At 53.0% G+C, this 20961-nt stretch overlaps 1 protein-coding gene across 1 annotated transcript; it reads left to right on the plus strand.

Moving 5' to 3' along the window:
- The first annotated feature begins 3848 nt into the window (after nt 1-3848).
- Nucleotides 3849-5731, plus strand: LOC117194741. Its single transcript, XM_033399235.1, has 4 exons — nt 3849-3881; nt 3963-4101; nt 5325-5565; nt 5634-5731. The coding sequence occupies exons 2-4, from the start codon at nt 4008-4010 to the stop codon at nt 5638-5640; spliced, it is 342 nt and encodes a 113-aa protein (XP_033255126.1). The 5' UTR covers nt 3849-3881; nt 3963-4007; the 3' UTR covers nt 5641-5731.
- The last annotated feature ends 15230 nt before the right edge of the window (nt 5732-20961 follow it).

Here is a 20961-nt window from a genome sequence, read left to right on the forward strand (position 1 = left end):
ACCAACACCAAAACGACGCCGCGCCCTCATCGACAGTGGGAGTGAAGATGAGGATGAGGAAGCAGGCCAGACGACGGGGCCGCCATCACCAGAAAAGGCAAACTCTGGAGGAGCTGGAGGCTATTGTTCAGGAGCAGTTGAGGCAGCACGAGCTGCGGGAGCAACAGCAGAAGCAGCAGAAACGGACGGCAGATGCAGCCAACACCAACACAGTTGCCGATCCTGCCACTATGCCGCAATCTGCACAGCCAACACATGCCCCTGCCCCTGCCCCTGCCCCTGCCACTACTATAATTGCCAATTGCCAGACCCACAGCCATCACCAACATCGACAACAGCCAATACATAGACAATCACCAGCCATTCACACAGACAATACCACAATTAACAATAGAAATAATAATGACGCCAATACAAATACACCTGCCACTACCAACACCAACACCACCACCGCCATCACCATCACAAACACCCCTGCCACTACCACCGACGATGACATCCGGCACGGCGAATTCGGGCATCAGCCCAGCCAGGAACGTGGCTTGAGGATCCTCATCCGAGGACTCTCCCACTCCACGCCGCCGGATTGGATTCGCAGCAGCATGCTGAATGAGGGGTTCACGGTTCGGTTTGTAAGGGTGATCACCGATCGATTTGATCGCAGCCGCCAATACAACCTCTTCGAGGCTGAGATCGCCCCCAAACCGGACCGTGGTCAATTCGATGTGTTGAAGCTCTGGGTGGGAGGCCCGTCACGGTTGAGAGACTTGGAGTCTCCCGTGACCCTGCCCAGTGCCATCGATGTCAGGTGTTTGGCCACACCCGCGCATATTGTAGACGAGCTGCTGTCTGCATGAAATGCGCGGGTGGACATCAGACGACGGAGTGCAGCAAGCCAAGGGCCGTCAATCCCAAATGCGCCAACTGCCAAGGCGCCCACATCAGCGCCTACAAGGGCTGCAGCGCCTACAAGGCAGCCAGGCAGCGGCTTCTGGCCCACAGGGTCGCTGTCTAGGAGCATCGACGGCAGCAGCAGCAGCCTCAGCCACTACGGCAACAGCCACAGCAAATGCAGCAGCCAATACAGCAGCAACAGCCAGCACATCGTCTCCAGCAGCCATCACAACGTCACCAGCAGCCACTACAGCGACAGTTGCAGCAGCAGCCACCCATACAGCCACTCCACCCACAGCCGCAGCAGCAACGCCAACGCGGTCCGGGTCGGCAGCATCGGCATCCCCAGCCACTGGCCGAGGGGCGCCAATACCAAAGGGTCCAGCCGATCCCAAATCGTGCTCCGACGCCACGCCAACCCCAGCTACAGCAGCAGCCAGGCGCCCAGTGCGATGGGAGCTGTGCCCATATCCTGAAAAGATATGCCGTAAAAATTAAAGAGCTGGAGGATAAGCTGGCAGCAATTTTGACGAAACTGACAAACCTGCTGCAGGCAAGGGACGAGAGCACGGGAGGAGTGCCGCCACAACGGACAACAACAGCAGCAGCAGCATCCACACAGCCATCACCACGACCAGCACCAAATACGCACTTTGACGCCGCAGTCATATCGGAATCCGAACCCGATATGGACTGCGAAGCAATTAATGACGATGATGACGACGAATGGACCGACCACGATCCATTCGACGATCTGGAGGGTCTGGGCCAAGTGTGGAGGGCCCAAATCGCCAGCGCACGCGAAAGCATGCGATCGGGCGGCGCCTATTGATGTGCCCAATCGTCGATCCAGAGACAGCCACTGCAACAAAGGAAAGAGACGTCAATACGGACAACAACGAAAAACGGCCAAAACACACAAAAATCACACGTACCTGCCAATCACCAGACAGAGCTGACCATCAAGAAGCTGCCTCGCCATCAACAATGACAATTTCCTGCCAAAGGGATGGAAAAGGAGGCCTTCTTTGATGAAGCTGCCGCCTGACCATGGCCGTGACGTCACGCCAATCCGAACCAACAGCTGCCATTTCCAACGACGACACAGATGCTGGCGCCTGTTGCCGCTCACACCCGTCTCTCATGCCTGGCCTGCTTCCTCTCTCCCTCATCCTCATCTTCGCTCCCACTGTCGATGAGGGCGCGGCGTCGTTTTGGTGTTGGTGGGATTGGTGGCATTTGTGTAGGCTGGGCTATGGCTCGATCCGGTCGTGTGTGTGTGTGTGGCGGCCCGTTGGCCGTTTTGGCGCTCCGCTCTTGCGCGTCGGCTTGCCGGCTCTCCTCCGTCTTCTCCCTCTCCCGTTACTCCTGAACAGTTTTGTGCGTCCAAGAGCGTGAGAGGCGGGAAAAGTGGCAGTGAGAGCGGCGTCTTTTCGGCCTTTCCCTTTGTGGTTGGCGCGGTTTTTGTGATGGGGCTCGAGGGGGGAGTGGCTGTGGCCGTGGCTATATCGGCCATGGCAATGGCTGGGTACTCACTCGATGGATGGCTGTGGCGTCGGCGCTGTGCATTGGCTGGGGCGTTGGTGGTGGCGCCTGCGCCGAGGGCTCTGCTGCTGCTGCTGCTATTGCTCTCACCCCCGGTTCCACTTTCACTCACCCCAATATTGAGTGAGATGAAAGTGGTCCGAGGGCAGCAGCACCGATAAGTAGGCAATGGAGAATTGGAATAGCCGTTTGTTTAGTGGCTGTGTGTGTTGTCGTTGTCGTTGGTTAGCGGCCAGTGTCTTATGTTTGTGCTGTGTGTAGTGGCTGCTCTGTTGTTCTCTCTTCCGGATCTTTCGATCCGGGCGCGTGACGCTCCGAAGAGTCGACCGCATAGCATCATATGGGCGGTTGAAATGGCTTTATTGGGACGTTTGGCAGAGTGGCGGAGGTTGGCAGTGTTAATTTTGCTCCTGCTCAACCGCATTTGGCATTTAGTGGCATTTGAAGTGGGTAGGGGGTGGGGAGGAATTGGCTGGGCATAAATTGCCGAATTTGCGACCGATAACACACTGGGCATTGATAAATGCATTTTAAATTTGAAATGGCTTTTTGGTGTGTTATCGGTCATAGTCTGGTATTTGCGTGGTATTTTTGGTAATACCACGTGTCAAGGGGAATTATGGGAATGGCAGATAGGTTGGGAAGAAGAGTAAGAAGGTAAAACTAATTAGAAAACCACGAAAAATATACAATTAACTACAGAAAAACTACATTAATTTACAAAAACTTAATTCTAATATCACAGGTAAGTAACTAAAACTATCTACGGACATGCAAAAACTACAAAAAACAACAGGATTGACATCTACAACAAATACATTGATGCATTGTATGTCAATACATACATTTACAACATATAAACATATTAATTATATTTATTTTATTTCTAACAGGAGGACAAACAACAACGGAGCACCGGCAGGCATATCAAACGCAATGCGAACATTACGCTCTATACCGGCCGGCTCTGTTGTCCCCCTGTGTGTTGTTTAGTGGCGATGGCTGGATTGATGGTGTTGGCGTGCATCGTGGGCAAAGTTGGAGATGGCGAGCGGCTCTAGTCCGGCCGCCCACGTTGCATCTGTCTGTTGGTTTAATGCAGCAGACCGAGTGGCACTGGTCCGGCCACCCGAGATGCGTTGTCCAGTGTGTTGGCGTTGACATCGGTGTGTGATGTCAGACTGTCAGTATTATTGGCCGCATCCAAGTGGCAACTGGTCCGGCCACCAGGATACGTTGTCGATTTACTTGTTGATTGGCCGCATCCGAGTGGCTGCTGGTCCGGCCACCAGGATGCGTTGTTAGCAGAGTTGGCCTGGCCTCCTCGGCCACGTTCGTCATCGGTTCAAAAAAGGCCTCCTTTTCCGCCCCTTTGGCAGAAAATTGATGATGTTCATGGCGAGGCAGCTGCTGTGGGGGCAGCTCTGTCTGGTAATTGGCAGGTACGTGTGTTTTTGTGTGTTTTGGGCGTGTTTTTTTTTTTTCGTGTTGGCGTGTATTGACTGTTTTCCTTTGTATTTTAGTGGCTGGCCTCTGGACTTCTGTTGGAATTGACGGCAGTGCTGCTGATGAGGCCTACAAATTACGCCCATTATGCCTCAAGAGAGTTCCAGGAGCGGCGAGGCAGCTGCTGGAGGGGCAGCTCTGTCGGTTTAATAGCAGGTGAGTATGTTTGTTGGTCATTTGCAGATTGTTGTTAATTGTGTTTAATTATACCCGATACTCAAAATGAGTATTGGGGTATATTAGATTTGTGGTAAAAGTGGATGTGTGTAACGTCCAGAAGGAATCGTTACCGACCCCATAAAGTATATATATTCTTGATCAGCATCAATAGCCGAGTCGATTGAGCCCTGTCTGTCTGTCCGTCTGTCCGTCCGTCCGTCCGTCCGTCCGTCCGTCCGTCCGTCCGTCCGTCCGTCCGTCCGTCCGACCGTCCGTCCGTCCCCTTCAGCGCCTAGTGCTCAAGGACTATAAGAGCTAGAGCAACGATGTTTTGGATCCAGACTTCTGTGATATGTCACTGCTACAAAAATATTTCAAAACTTCGCCCCGCCCACTTCCGCCCCCACAAAGGACGAAATGCTATGGCATCCACATTTTTAAAGATACGATAAAACCAAAAACGCAGAATCGGTGAGGATGACCATATCTTCTACAGTGCAAAATCTGAACCAGATCGTATAATGATTATAGCCAGAATCAAGAAAACAATTTCATTCTTTCTCGCTCTGTCTCTCTCTAGCACACAGGTTTCATGGTCGGTTTTGTCAATTGCAAAATATGAGTTCAAGGATCTCAGAACCTATAAGAGCCAGAGCAACCAAATTTGGTATCCACACTCCTGTGATATCGGACCTTGACCGTTTCGTGTCCAAATTTCGCCACACCCCCTTCCGCCCCCGCAAAGGACGAAAATCTGGGGCATCCACAAATCTCAGAGACTATTAAGGCTAGAGTAACCAAATTTGGTATCCGCACTTCTGTTAGATCTCACTATAAAACGTATATCTCAGAATTTCGCCCCACCCCCTTCCGCCCCCACAAAGAACGAAAATCTGTTGCATCCACAATATTGCACATTCGAGAAAACTAAAAACGCAGAATCATAGATAATGACCATATCTATCAGATTGCTGAATCTGGATCAGATCGGATCATTTTTGTAGCCAAAAGCAAGAAATCAATTTTCAGTGGCTACGCAGCGCCCGACGTCACGCTCAGACTGATTTTCTGTCTCTCTCGCACGCACTCTTTGTCGTGTCGTTTAATATTAGCGGCGTCTGCCGGAGGAGAGTTATACTGACTTAGTATCGGGTATAACCGTAGAGTTGCGGTGTCCGCAGCAACTCACAACGTTCCCCCTCGTTTTTTTCTATTTTTAGGTTTTATTGGCATTAAACTTCTGCTATTTGTCGCAATCAGTAGACGCCGTTTAATCCGTCGCTTTCGGAGTCGCCACTGGATTCTCCATTTAGAAACCTACCTAGGTCCTCATAAGGCTCTTCATCGGTCCATTGGCTGTCGTCGTCCATGTCCATATCCGGCTCACCGTCCGATATGGCCACTGCTGCTGCTGTATTGGCGGCTATTGGAACCGCTGCTGCTGCTGCTGCAGCCAATCTGGTGAGCTGCTCTGCCATCCGTTCGATCCTCCTTTCCAACTCTGTTATACGCTGTACGTACAATTGCAGGTTTTGAGCGCAGCTGCCATCACACTGGGCGTCTGGCCGCTGCTGCTGCTGGTGTCGGCGTGGCGTCGGAGCATCATTCGCGATCGGCTGCATCGGCTGGACCGTCTGGTGTTGGCGCCCCCTGGTCGATGGCTGGGGATGTTGGTCGCCATACCGATGCTGCTGCCGATGCTGCCGATCCGGTTGGTGTTGGCGTTGCTGCTGCGGATTATGGAGTGGCTGTGGATGTGGCTGCTGCTGGCGACGTTGTATTGGCTGGTGTCGCTGTTGGCTTGGCTGTGGCTGCTGTCTGCGACGCTCCTCCTCCCTGGCGACCCTGTGGGCCACGAGCCTCTGCCTGGCTGCCTTGTAGGATGGGCATCCTTTGTATGAGCTGATGTGCTGGCCCTGGCAGTTGGCGCATTTGGGATTGACGGCCCTTGGCTTGCTGCACTCCGTCGTCAGGTGCCCGCCCGCGCATTTCATGCAAACTGCAGCGCGTCTACAATATGCGCGGGTGTGGCCAAACACCTGACATCGATGGCACTGGGCAGGGTCACGGGAGACTCCAAGTCTCTCAACCGTGACGGGCCTCCCACCCAGGCGTCGCAGCTTTAACACCACGGTCCGGTTTGGGGGCGATATCAGCCTCGAAGAGGTTGAATTGGCGGCTGCGATCAAATCGATCGGTGATCACCCTTACAAACCGAACCGTGAACCCCTCATTCAGCATGCTGCTGCGAATCCAATCCGGCGGCGTGGAGTGGGAGAGTCCTCGGATGAGGATCCTCAAGCCACGTTCCTGGCTGGGCTGATGCCCGAATTCGCCGTGCCGGATGTCATCGTCGGTGGTAGTGGCAGGGGTGTTTGTGATGGTGATGGCGGTGGTGGTGTTGGTGATTGTATTGGCGGGTGTATTTGTATTTGTATTGGCGTCATTATTATCTCTATTGTTAATTGTGGTATTGTCTGTGTGAATGGCTGGTGATTGTCTATGTATTGGCTGTTGTCGATGTTGGTGATGGCTGTGGGTCTGGCTATTGGCAATTATAGTAGTGGCAGGGGCAGGGGCAGGGCAGGGGCAGGGGCATGTGTTGGCTGTGCAGATTGCGGCATAGTGGCAGGATCGGCAACTGTGTTGGTGTTGGCTGCATGTGCCGTCCGTTTCTGCTGCTTCTGCTGTTGCTCCCTCAGCTCGTGCTGCCTCAGCTGCTCCTGGACAATAGCCTCCAGCTCCTCCATTGTCTGCCTTTTCTTCTTCGGCTTCCTAATTGGCGGCCGCTGCTGCCGCTGCTGGTGATGGCGGCCCAGTCTTCTGGCCTGCTTCCTCTCACCCTCATCCTCATCTTCGCTCCCACTGTCGATGAGGGCGCGGCGTCGTTTTGGTGTTGGTGGGATTGGCTGTGATTGTGGTTGTGTAGTTGCTGCTGTTTGTCGTAGTATTGGTGCTGACTGGGCTATGGCTCGGATCGACCCGCTGCTCGAACTCGAACCAAGTTCGACACGCAACGGTTTCGATCCGGTCGTGTGTGTGAGTGTGTGGCGGCCCGTTGGCCGTTTTGGCGCTCCGCTCTTGCGCGTCGGCTAGCCGGCTCTCCTCCGTCTTCTCCCTCTCCCGTTACTCCTGAACGGTTTTGTATGTCCGAGAGCGTGAGAGGCGGGAAAAGCGGCAGCGAGAGCGGCGTCGCATCGGCCCTTCCCTTTGCATTTGGCGCGGTTTTTGTGATGTGTCTCGAGGCGGGAGTGGCTGTGGCCGTGGCCGTGGATATATCGGCCATGGCAATGGCTGGGTACTCACTCGATGGAAGGCTGTGGCGTCGGCGCTCTGCATTGGCTGGGGCGTTGGTTTTGGCGCCTGCGCCGAGGGCTCTGCTGCTGCTGCTGCTATTGGCGGTGTTTGTGTTGGTGTTGTTGGCTGCTGCTGCTGCTGCTAGGGCGCCTCTGCGGGCCGCTCTGCCGCCGTCGCTGTGTCGTCTGGTTGTCCCTCGTCTGGCCATTCCTCTGGTCATGGCTGGCTGTTGGTTTGTGTGTTGGCGATCTGCTGCCTGTTTGTTGTTCTTTAATTGAAAAGTCTCTTGTGTGTGTTTGTATTTAATGTATTTATTGGCACCTTAGTTCTCTTTTTTTTCTTGTCTATCACAGTTATCTCTTTTAGTTTGTGATGTTTGTGATGTTTGTAGTGGCACAGGAACTAAAGCTTGTCGGAGATAGTAGTGGGTGGGGTGAAGGAAGGGCTGGAGCGTGGTGGATTGGCGAGGAGCACTTTTCCGCGTTTGGAATGGTCATGTGCATCGGCGAATGGTGTGGGGGGGGGGCGGGGCGACACAAAATGGCTGCTGCCTGGCTTGGCTTGGCGTCGTCTGGCCTTCACTGTCTTTATTTTTTGGCACCAGAGCACAAATGACACGGCAAACGATAAACGACAAAACAGTCAAAACGACAAACGACACGGGCAACACTGATGGCAACGAACAAACAAACTTGCGATTTTATTTTATTTTAATGGCGGCGGCGATGGTTCAATTTATATACGTCCGACGATCGCGACCTCTCGAGCGGGTGGACGAGATGAGAGTGGCGGACGAGGTTCATGGTGGAACTCTCACATGTCCGCCAACTCCCCCACTCCCACGCCGGTCGTCACTTACCGGTGCTCTCACCCCCGGTTCCACTTTCACTCACCCCAATATTCAGTGAGATGAAAGTAGTCCGAGGGCAGCAGCACCGATAAGTAGGCAATGGAAGATTTGAACGGCCTTCTGTTTCAGTGGCTGTGTGTGTTGTTGTTGGGCAATGGCCCGTGTCTAATGTTTCTCTGTGCTGTGTGAATTGGCTGCTCTGTTGTCAAGGATGGGATGGGATGGGAAGGGGAAAGTTTGCCTGCTCCCGTATAACCGCCCGGATACTTTCAACTTCCGGATCTTACGATCCGGGCGCGAGACGCTCCGAAGAGTCGACCGCATAGCATCTTGTGGGCGGTTGTATTGGCATTGTTGGGGCATTTGGCTGAGTGGCGAAGGATGGCAGTGTTCATTTTATTCCTGCTCAGCCTCATTTGTCATTTAGTGGCATTTGAAGTGGGTGGGGGGTGGGTGAGGAATTGGCTGGGCATAATTGCCGAAGTTGCGACCGATAACACACTGGGCATTGAGAAATGCAATTTGAATTTGTATTGGCTTTTTTGGTGTGTTATCGGTCAAGTCTGGTATTTGCGTGGTATTTTTAGTAATACCACATGTCAGGGGAAATATGGGAATGGCAGATAGGTGGGGAAGAAGAGGAAAAAGGTAATAAAACTAATCAGAAAACTACTAATAATATACAATTAACTACAGAAAAACTACATTAATTTACAAAAACTTATTCCTAATATCACAGGCTAGTAACTAAAACTATGGACAAACTATCTACGGACATGCAAAAACTACAGAAACAACAGGATTGACATCTACAACAAATACATTGATGCAGACGAGGTAAAATAAACGATAATTGACATACATTTACAACATATAAACATATTAATTATATTTATTTTATTTCTAACAGGAGGACAAACAACAACGGAGCACCGGCCGGCATAACAAACGCAATGCGAACATTACGCTGTATACCGGCCGGCTCTGTTGTCCCCCTGTGTGTTGTTTATTGGCTGGATGTGTGTATTGGCGTGCATCGTGGGCAATGATGGTGTTGATGGCAAGCGGCTCTGGTCCGGCCGCCCACGCTGCATCTGTCTGGTGGAGATGGCGCATCCAATCGAGTGGCACTGGTCCGGCCACCCGAGATGCGATCGTGGGATGGAGTGGCATTGACATCGGTGTGTGATGCCAACGAATCATGTAATTGGCCGCATCCAAGTGGCTGCTGGTCCTGCCACCAGTATGCGTTGTCAGCAGAGTTGGCCTGGCCTCCTCGGCCACGTTCGTCATCGGTTCAAAAAAAGGCCTCCTTTTCCGCCCCTTTGGCAGAAAATTGATGTTAATGGCGAGGCAGCTGCTGGGGGGCAGCTCTGTCTGGTGATTGGCAGGTACGTGTGTTTTTGTGTGTTTTGGGCGTTTTTTCGTGTTGGCGTGAATTGGCTGTTTTTCTTTGTATTTTAGTGGCTGGCCTCTGGACTTCTGTTGGAATTGACGGTAGTGCTTCTGATGAGGTCTCCAAATTTCGCCCATTATGCCTCAAGAGAGTTGCAGGAGTGGCGAGGCAGCTGCTGGAGGGGCAGCTCTGTCAGTTTAATAGCAGGTGAGTATGTTTAATGGTCATTTGCAGATTGTTGTTAATTGTGTTTAATTTTGTCTATTTTTAGGTTTTATTGCCATTAAACTTCTGCTATTTGGCGCAATCAGTAGACGCCGTATAATCCGTCGCTTTCAAAGTCGCCACTGGATTGTCCATTTAGGAACCTACGTAGGTCATCGTAAGGCTCTTCGTCGGTCCATTGGCTGTCGTCGTCCATGTCCATATCCGGCTCACTGTCCGATATGGCTACTGCTGCTGCTGTATTGGCGGCTGGTTGTGGTGGCGGCGGGTGTGTAGGTGGTGTTGTCTGTAGTGGCGGCATGGCTGCCAAGCCCCCGCCTCTAGCCTCTGTCAGGTTTGCGAGCAGCGTGGCCATTGCTGCCAACCTTTCCTCCAGCATTTTGAGTTTAATGGCGCTCTCTTTTAGATGTTTGGAACAGCTGCCATCGCACTGAGCTGCTGGCCGCTGCTGCTGCTGGTGTTGGCGTGGCGTCGGGGCATCATTCGCGATCGGTTGCATCGGCTGGACCCTCTGGTGTTGGCGCCCCCTGGTCGATGGCTGGGGATGATGGTCGCCATACCGATGCTGTTGCCGATGCTGCCGACCCGGTTGGTGTTGGCGTTGCTGCTGCGGGTTATGGAGTGGCTGTGGATGTGGCTGCTGCTGGCGGCGTTGGATTGGCTGTTGTCGGTGTGGTGTTGGCTGCTGCTGCTGCCGTCGATGCTCCTCCTCCCTGGCGAGCCTGTGGGCCAGGAGCCGCTGCCTGGCTGCCTTGTAGGCGCTGATGTGGGCGCCCTGGCAGTTGGCGCACTTGGGAGCGACGTTCCTCGGCTTGCTGCACTCCGTCGTCAGGTGTCCACCCGCGCATTTCATGCAGACAGCAGCTCGTCTACAGTATGCGCGGGTGTGGCCAAACACCTGACATTGATGGCACTGGGCAGGGTCACGGGAGACTCCAAGTCTCTCAACCGTGACGGGCCTCCCACCCAGGCGTCGCAGCTTCAACACATCGAATTGACCACGGTCCGGTTTGGGGGCGATCTCAGCCTCGAAGAGGTTGTATTGGCGGCTGCGATCGAATCGATCGGTGATCGCCCGAGTAAACCGGACCGTGTACCCCTCGGCCTGCATACAGTCCCGGAACCAGTCAGAGGGCGTGGAATGGGGAAGACCTCGGATGAGGATCCTCAAGCCACGTTCCTGGCTGGGCTGATGCCCGAATTCGCCGTGCCGGATGTCATCGTCGTTGGTAGTGGCAGGGGTGTTTGTGATGGTGATGGCGGTGGTGGTGTTGGTGATTGTATTGGCGGGTGTATTTGTATTTGTATTGGCGTCATTATTATCTCTATTGTTAATTGTGGTATTGTCTGTGTGAATGGCTGGTGATTGTCTATGTATTGGCTGTTGTCGATGTTGGTGATGGCTGTGGGTCTGGCTATTGGCAATTATAGTAGTGTCAGGGGCAGGGACAGGGGCATGTGTTGGCTGTGCAGATTGCGGCATAGTGGCAGGATCGGCAACTGTGGTGGTGTTGGCTGCATGTGCCGTCCGTTTCTGCTGCTTCTGCTGTTGCTCCCTCAGCTCGTGCTGCCTCAGCTGCTCCTGGACAATAGCCTCCAGCTCCTCCATTGTCTGCCTTTTCTTCTTCGGCTTCCTAATTGGCGGCCGCTGCTGCCGCTGCTGTTGATGGCGGCCCCGTCTTCTGGCCTGCTTCCTCTCACCCTCATCCTCATCTTCGCTCCCACTGTCGATGAGGGCGCGGCGTCGTTTTGGTGTTGGTGGGATTGACGGCATTTGTGCAGGCTCAGCATTGGCCCGGATCGACCCGCTGCTCGAGCTCGAACCAGGTTCGACTCGCAACAGGTTCGATCCGGTCGTGTGTGCAGCCACACACAGCCCGTTGGCCGTTTTGGCGCTCCGCTCTTGCGCGTCGGCTAGCCGGCTCTCCTCCGTCTTCTCCCTCTCCCGTTACTCCCGAACTGTCCGAGAGTGTGAGAGGCGGGAAAAGTGGCGTCTTTTCGGCCTTTCCCTTTGTGTTTGGCGGGATTTTGGGATTTGGCGGGGTTGCGGGATTTGCAGTTGGTATTGGCGCTGCTGTTGCTGCTGATGTGATGGGGCTCGAGGGGGGAGTGGCTGTGGCCGTGGATATATCGGCCATGGCAATGGCTGAGTACTCACTCGCTGGGTGGCTGTGGCGTCGGCGCTCTGCATTGTCTGGGGCGTTGGTATTGGCGCCTGCGCCGAGGGCTCTGCTGCTGCTGCTGCTATTGGCGGTGTTGGTGTTGGTGTTGTTGGCTGCTGCTGCTGCTGCTAGGGCGCCTCTGCGGGCCGCTCTGCCGCCGTCGCTGTGGCGTCTGTTCGACCCTCGTCTGGCCGCGAGTGGCTCTGGTCCGGCCACCCAGGATGCGTTGTCATCTCTTCGATCCTCCTTTCCAACTCTGTTATACGCTGTACGTATAATTGCAGGTTTTGAGCGCAGCTGCCATCGCACTGGGCGTCTGGCCGCTGCTGCTGCTGGTGTTGGCGTGGCGTCGGAGCATCATTCGCGATCGGCTGCATCGGCTGGACCCTCTGGTGTTGGCGCCCCCTGGTCGATGGCTGGGGATGTTGGTCGCCATACCGATGCTGCTGCCGATGCTGCCGATCCGGTTGGTGTTGGCGTTGCTGCTGCGGATTATGGAGTGGCTGTGGATGTGGCTGTGGATGTGGCTGCTGCTGGCGACGTTGTATTGGCTGGTGTCGCTGTTGGCTTGGCTGTGGCTGCTGTCTGCGACGCTCCTCCTCCCTGGCGACCCTGTGGGCCACGAGCCTCTGCCTGGCTGCCTTGTAGGATGGGCAACCCTTGTAGGCACTGATGTGCTGGCCCTGGCAGTTGGCGCACTTGGGAGCGACGTTCCTCGGCTTGCTGCATTCCGTCGTCAGGTGTCCACCCGCGCATTTCATGCAGACAGCAGCTCGTCTACAGTATGCGCGGGTGTGGCCAAACACCTGACATCGATGGCACTGGGCAGGGTCACGGGAGACTCCAAGTCTCTCAACCGTGACGGGCCTCCCACCCAGGCGTCGCAGCATTGGCCACGGTCCGGTTTGGGGGCGATCTCAGCCTCGAAGAGGTTGAATTGGCGGCTGCGATCAAATCGATCGGTGATCACCCTTACAAACCGAACCGTGAACCCCTCATTCAGCATGCTGCTGCGAATCCAATCCGGCGGCGTGGAGTGGGAGAGTCCTGGGATGAGGATCCTCAAGCCACGTTCCTGGCTGGGCTGATGCCCGAATTCGCCGTGCCGGATGTCATCGTCGGTGGTAGTGGCAGGGGTGTTTGTGATGGTGATGGCGGTGGTGGTGTTGGTGATTGTATTGGCGGGTGTATTTGTATTTGTATTGGCGTCATTATTATCTCTATTGTTAATTGTGGTATTGTCTGTGTGAATGGCTGGTGATTGTCTATGTATTGGCTGTTGTCGATGTTGGTGATGGCTGTGGGTCTGGCTATTGGCAATTATAGTAGTGTCAGGGGCAGGGGCAGGGGCATGTGTTGGCTGTGCAGATTGCGGCATAGTGGCAGGATCGGCAACTGTGTTGGTGTTGGCTGCATGTGCCGTCCGTTTCTGCTGCTTCTGCTGTTGCTCCCTCAGCTCGTGCTGCCTCAGCTGCTCCTGGACAATAGCCTCCAGCTCCTCCATTGTCTGCCTTTTCTTCTTCGGCTTCCTAATTGGCGGCCGCTGCTGCCGCTGCTGTTGATGGCGGCCCCGTCTTCTGGCCTGCTTCCTCTCACCCTCATCCTCATCTTCGCTCCCACTGTCGATGAGGGCGCGGCGTCGTTTTGGTGTTGGTGGGATTGACGGCATTTGTGCAGGCTCAGCATTGGCCCGGATCGACCCGCTGCTCGAGCTCGAACCAGGTTCGACTCGCAACAGGTTCGATCCGGTCGTGTGTGTGTGTGTGGCTGCCCGTTGGCCGTTTTGGCGCTCCGCTCTTGCGCGTCGGCTAGCCGGCTCTCCTCCGTCTTCTCCCTCTCCCGTTACTCCCGAACTGTCCGAGAGTGTGAGAGGCGGGAAAAGTGGCGTCTTTTCGGCCTTTCCCTTTGTGTTTGGCGGGATTTTGGGATTTGGCGGGGTTGCGGGACTTGCAGTTGGTATTGGCGCTGCTGTTGCTGCTGATGTGATGGGGCTCGAGGGGGAGTGGCTGTGGCCGTGGTTATATCGGCCATGGCAATGGCTGGGTACTCACTCGCTGGCTGTGGCGTCGGCGCTCTGCATTGTCTGGGGCGTTGGTATTGGCGCCTGCGCCGAGGCCTCTGCTGCTGCTGCTGCTATTGGCGGTGTTGGTGTTGGGGTTGTTGGCTGCTGCTGCTGCTGCTAGGGCGCCTCTGCGGGCCGCTCTGCCGCCGTCGCTGTGGCGTCTGTTCGACCCTCGTCTGGCCGCGAGTGGCTCTGGTCCGGCCACCCAGGATGCGTTGTCAGTAGTATTGGCCTGGCCTCCTCGGCCACGTTCATCGTCGGTTTGTAGTTGCGTTTTGAATGGCTGCTGGTCCGGCCACCCAGATGAGGAGGTGTTTGTTTTGGCTTTGATTTTAATTCGTGTTTATTTGCAGGTACTGTCGGCGTTTGGATGTTATTTGTGGCGACCCTTGTCTGGTTTGTGTTGGCGTAAAACAGCAGGTGAGTATTTTGTGTTTTGGCAGTCTGTTTCTCCCTCCTGTTTCTTCTTCCTTTTGCAGGATTTGCTGGCGTCCGGCGGCTCAACACCAGGCCATCCCGCCCTCACATAATTGGCATGAGAGACGGGTGTAACCCAGTGGAGCGGCAACAGGCGCCAGCATCTGCGTCGTCGTTGGAATTGGCAGCTGTTGGTTCGGAGTGGCGTGACGTCACGGCCATGGTCAGGCGGCAGCGTCATCAGAAGAGGCCTCCTTTTCCGCCCCTTTGGCAGAAAATTGATGATGTTGATGGCGAGGCAGCTTCTTGTTGGTCAGCTCTGTCTGGTGATTGGCAGGTGAGAGTGAATTTCTTGTGTTTTGGCAGTTTTTCGTGTTGGCGTGAATTGACTGTTTTTCTTTGTGTTTTAGTGGCTGGCCTCTGGACTTTTGTTGGATTGGCGGTAGTGCTGCTGATGAGGCCTCCAAATTTCGCCCATTATGCCTCGAGAGAATTGCAGGAGTGGCGAGGCAGCTGCTGGAGGGGCAGCTCTGTCAGTTTAATAGCAGGTGAGGATGTTTAATGGTCATTTGCAGGTTGTTGTTAATTGTGTTTAATTATTGTCTAATTTAAGGTGGCATTGGCATTAAACTTCTGCTCGTCCTTCGTTCGCTTCGTCCATGTCCATATCCGGCTCACCGTCCGATATGGCTACTGCTGCTGCTGTATTGGCGGCTATTGGAACTGCTGCTGCTGTTGCTGCAGCCAATTTGGTGAGTTGCTCTGCCATCTCTTCGATCCTCCTTTCCAACTCTGTTATACGCTGTACGTATAATTGCAGGTTTTGAGCGCAGCTGCCATCGCACTGGGCGTCTGGCCGCTGCTGCTGCTGATGTTGGCGTGACGTCGGAGCATCATTCGCGATCGGCTGCATCGGCTGGACCCTCTGGTGTTGGCGCCCCCTGGTCGATGGCTGGGGATGTTGGTCGCCATACCGATGCTGCTGCCGATGCTGCCGATCCGGTTGGTGTTGGCGTTGCTGCTGCGGATTATGGAGTGGCTGTGGATGTGGCTGTGGATGTGGCTGCTGCTGGCGACGTTGTATTGGCTGGTGTCGCTGTTGGCTTGGCTGTGGCTGCTGTCTGCGACGCTCCTCCTCCCTGGCGACCCTGTGGGCCACGAGCCTCTGCCTGGCTGCCTTGTAGGATGGGCAACCCTTGAAGGCACTGATGTGCTGGCCCTGGCAGTTGGCGCACTTGGGAGCGACGTTCCTCGGCTTGCTGCATTCCGTCGTCAGGTGTCCACCCGCGCATTTCATGCAGACAGCAGCTCGTCTACAGTATGCGCGGGTGTGGCCAAACACCTGACATCGATGGCACTGGGCAGGGTCACGGGAGACTCCAAGTCTCTCAACCGTGACGGGCCTCCCACCCAGGCGTCGCAGCATTGGCCACGGTCCGGTTTGGGGGCGATCTCAGCCTCGAAGAGGTTGAATTGGCGGCTGCGATCAAATCGATCGGTGATCACCATTACAAACCGATCCGTGAACCCCTCATTCAGCATGCTGCTGCGAATCCAATCCGGCGGCGTGGAGTGGGAGAGTCCTGGGATGAGGATCCTCAAGCCACGTTCCTGGCTGGGCTGATGCCCGAATTCGCCGTGCCGGATGTCATCGTCGGTGGTAGTGGCAGGGGTGTTTGTGATGGTGATGGCGGTGGTGGTGTTGGTGATTGTATTGGCGGGTGTATTTGTATTTGTATTGGCGTCATTATTATCTCTATTGTTAATTGTGGTATTGTCTGTGTGAATGGCTGGTGATTGTCTATGTATTGGCTGTTGTCGATGTTGGTGATGGCTGTGGGTCTGGCTATTGGCAATTATAGTAGTGTCAGGGGCAGGGGCAGGGGCAGGGGCAGGGGCATGTGTTGGCTGTGCAGATTGCGGCATAGTGGCAGGGTGGGCAACAGGGGTGGTGTTGGCTGCATGTGCCGTCCGTTTCTGCTGCTTCTGCTGTTGCTCCCTCAGCTCGTGCTGCCTCAGCTGCTCCTGGACAATAGCCTCCAGCTCCTCCATTGTCTGCCTTTTCTTCTTCGGCTTCCTAATTGGCGGCCGCTGCTGCCGCTGCTGTTGATGGCGGCCCCGTCTTCTGGCCTGCTTCCTCTCACCCTCATCCTCATCTTCGCTCCCACTGTCGATGAGGGCGCGGCGTCGTTTTGGTGTTGGTGGGATTGACGGCATTTGTGCAGGCTCAGCATTGGCCCGGATCGACCCGCTGCTCGAGCTCGAACCAGGTTCGACTCGCAACAGGTTCGATCCGGTCGTGTGTGTGTGTGTGGCTGCCCGTTGGCCGTTTTGGCGCTCCGCTCTTGCGCGTCGGCTAGCCGGCTCTCCTCCGTCTTCTCCCTCTCCCGTTACTCCCGAACTGTCCGAGAGTGTGAGAGGCGGGAAAAGTGGCGTCTTTTCGGCCTTTCCCTTTGTGTTTGGCGGGATTTTGGGATTTGGCGGGGTTGCGGGATTTGCAGTTGGTATTGGCGCTGCTGTTGCTGCTGATGTGATGGGGCTCGAGGGGGGAGTGGCTGTGGCCGTGGTTATATCGGCCATGGCAATGGCTGGGTACTCACTCGCTGGGTGGCTGTGGCGTCGGCGCTCTGCATTGTCTGGGGCGTTGGTATTGGCGCCTGCGCCGAGGGCTCTGCTGCTGCTGCTGCTATTGGCGGTGTTGGTGTTGGTGTTGTTGGCTGCTGCTGCTGCTGCTAGGGCGCCTCTGCGGGCCGCTCTGCCGCCGTCGCTGTGGCGTCTGTTCGACCCTCGTCTGGCCGCGAGTGGCTCTGGTCCGGCCACCCAGGATGCGTTGTCAGTAGTATTGGCCTGGCCTCCTCGGCCACGTTCATCGTCGGTTTGTAGTTGCGTTTTGAATGGCTGCTGGTCCGGCCACCCAGATGAGGAGGTGTTTGTTTTGGCTTTGATTTTAATTCGTGTTTATTTGCAGGTACTGTCGGCGTTTGGATGTTATTTGTGGCGACCCTTGTCTGGTTTGTGTTGGCGTAAAACAGCAGGTGAGTATTTTGTGTTTTGGCAGTCTGTTTCTCCCTCCTGTTTCTTCTTCCTTTTGCAGGATTTGCTGGCGTCCGGCGGCTCAACACCAGGCCATCCCGCCCTCACATAATTGGCATGAGAGACGGGTGTAACCCAGTGGAGCGGCAACAGGCGCCAGCATCTGCGTCGTCGTTGGAATTGGCAGCTGTTGGTTCGGAGTGGCGTGACGTCACGGCCATGGTCAGGCGGCAGCGTCATCAGAAGAGGCCTCCTTTTCCGCCCCTGTAGTGACGCTTGAACCAGCTACAAAAATATTACTACAACAACAACAAAAAATAAAAGAACGGAAAAAAAAAAAACTAATCAAAAATTTTAAATCCAGGGAATATCGTAATTGCGTTTAGCGCCCCTATTGCTCGTGATCGACGGGTACTTTTTGAATTGAAAGTCCAGCTACGGTCGCTCTTTTCGATTTTGGGCCCCACTTCAGAAGGTAGTGTTTGTGGTGGAAAGAGGAAATATTAGCGAAAAAACATACCTAAACCCCGCGCCAGTGCTAAATCAAAGAAAAAAAGACAAACAAAAGAATCGTGTTGCTTTCAAATTATACCATAAAGAAATCGAAAAGAAATTTGCCACCCCAGTAAGGGGGCGTTCCATTCTGACCCCACGCCGGAGGCAAGGCATCCGAAAGTGGTCTCTTTTTTTTTTTTTTTTTTCGGACGGCCATTTGCAAGTTAATATAACAAGAGTGCCAATCGCCACATAGCGGTAAGTTGGACATTGGGGTTTAGGTGTCGCTAGGTAGTGTTAAATGGAACATGGGTTTTCCTGTATTACAGAATTGGCACGTTGTGCCAAGCAGATTTCCAAGGGAGAATAGCGGAAAAAGATAATTGGGATCGATGACCGAGCCGGCCGCAGCCACAACCAGCTGGCCATAGAAAGGGAAGAGAAGAGACTGCGCTCCCGAAAAAAAAAAAAAGCACAAGAACCGATCGAATTCGCCGCTGGCGCAGAGAAGCGCAAGGCAGAGAGTCCGCCGCTCCAGCTGTGGGTCCGACTCAGTGCATCAGCAGCATCGTCGGCGCCGGGAAGCTGCGAAACTAAAAGCGGAATATTGAACTTTTTTTTTTTGGCCCCCAAGTTTTTTTGCGCAAATATCTTGCCCTCGGCCGACCTGGCTTAGTGAAAAAAAGTAGAGGAAATAAAAACCCAGATCAAAATTATACCCATGAGCCAATAGGCAAGGTCTTAGTGAGTACGAATACAAATACCTTGCTCCCCTTTCGGCAGTGTAGCGCCGTTAATTCAGTCTTGCTTTTCTTTTCCCTTAAACCGTAAGGGCTAGCCCTATGTGGAGCCCAAAGAAAAGAAAGGCATAAGGGAATAGAAATACAATATCAATGCTCAAAAGCAAAGAAAAAAAGCAGTCCCCCGAAAGCCTCTGCGCGCCTTGTTCTTTCTCTTCTTTTCTCTTTTTGTTGTTGTGCTCTCCCAATAAAATTACATTTACAGCAATTATAGCAAGCGGATCGTCTTCGACAAAAGCGCTTTTGGAGATGGATGGCACGTAAGTGAAAGAATATTGCTTTACTCTAAATAAATTGCATGCATGAGCGTGAGAGAAGGAGAGGTATGGGAAAGAAAGAAGGGGAGAGGTAAAACAGTTGGGCAGATCCACATGCCGGAAGAGATAGCAAGAACAGTAACCATGGGTTTTTTGTTGTTGTCACAAATGCTCTGTTAAATTTGTATGCCAGTTTAGCGGCTACCTCCTATATACATATACTGTTTTTTTATTATATACACATTTAATTCTTTTTTTTCTATTTAGTTATAATTCTTCTATTTTAATTATTATTAGTATTATTTTAATTTCCAACCTGGAATATTCTCGAATCCTGTTGTTCGCTAAAATAGTTATTGAGTCAATTGGGAGTTTAAGTAGAGTAGGGAAATGCCCCTGTGTCAAGTAATAAATAAGTTTTAAAATGAAATCGATAATGAACTAAATTATTTTAGGGCGCCATGCCGAGTGGATTATGGAAATGAAGTGAGTCTGGGGGATTTAGGGATCATCGGCCACTAATATGGCTTTGCGGCCCAGATGGTCAAGGTAGGGTGGGCAAAACGCTGCTACACCTACAGCTACTCAGCAGCACAACCCGTACTTCAGCATGTTCTGTTTTCTTTGCAGAGCAACCTCTATGTGTGCATAGCTTGTCACTCTTGGTAGTTTCTTTTCTGTATGGCCAGTCCGATCGATCATGTGTTAGGGAGGAAAACAGCACGCGAAATCAATATTATTATATGTATCCAATGCGAGCAGGTAGCACAGTGGTAAATCCTCACCCCCCCCTTGCCGACGACAAATAGAAGCCGGAACCAGCGCGTGCTCCTCTGGTCGCTACAATAAGATCAGCTCGTTATGATAGCGTATCGCTATACGTTGTATGCTACAGTTCTAACTTATAGATATATTATAATCTTATTTGGCGCCCAACGTGGGGCCCGAAGCAGCCATCCTGGCTGACCCCAACCGATAGTCTTCATTCTTATCAATTACATCTGATAATATAGTTCCTAACACTTGTTCGATTGGTTCTCGGTTCCTTGTTCTGTTAATGGTTAGAGCTCTATGGAGATAGCTAAAGCTTAAAATTGCTTTACTACCTGGACTCCACTAAAACAGTTAACTCATGTGCTTTATGGAGAGTTTCTGGAAGCGTTATAACTTTAAATGGTTATAACTCCAAAATTTAATAGTATAAAGTCATTAGAATCCTTGGGTGGATTGTTCATACTGCATAGTAGGCGTTGCTTATTGGTTACACGTGGAGTCAAGACCTACGGCCATCCCGTTTACCTTGCTTGAGGACAATCATACCTATCAGTTGCATTTGGAATCGTGATACCTTCTCAGGAAAGTTCACTCCTATGTAACATATCTCCCTTCCTTCTTTGCTTCCTTTGTGTTTTCACTTATGTATACTTCCTAATATTGTTTGCTGGAGCTTAGTGAGTTACAGCGTAGCCGCCACTGGCGGAAAATAATATTTTATCGTGTACTCTTTTCGTTTTCTATTCTAATCTGTACTATATTGACAAGCTCACATTAGAACAGCTGATTAAGACCGTCACAACCATATGAAACGATAGCATGGCAACCAAACAGTTTATACAAATTCCTTCTTTTATACAATTTTTTTTTGCGTTATACAAAATTAATTTAATTAAGCGAGTCAAGAGCAATGCCGGTTAAACGAAGCCCTGAAAAATTGATTAACCTAAAAGACATTGAACGTCCCACAACTTCGAACCAAAGAGCACCGTCTATTTCTCACTCACTGACTACTAGATCGAAAACCAAACCAGTCGAAACTGCAACCATGCCTGACCCTCCACCAGATCAGGAGAATTTAGATGCTTC

The sequence above is a fragment of the Drosophila miranda genome (genome assembly GCF_003369915.1).
Source record: "Drosophila miranda strain MSH22 chromosome Y unlocalized genomic scaffold, D.miranda_PacBio2.1 Contig_Y3_pilon, whole genome shotgun sequence".
Classification (NCBI taxonomy): domain Eukaryota; kingdom Metazoa; phylum Arthropoda; class Insecta; order Diptera; family Drosophilidae; genus Drosophila; species Drosophila miranda.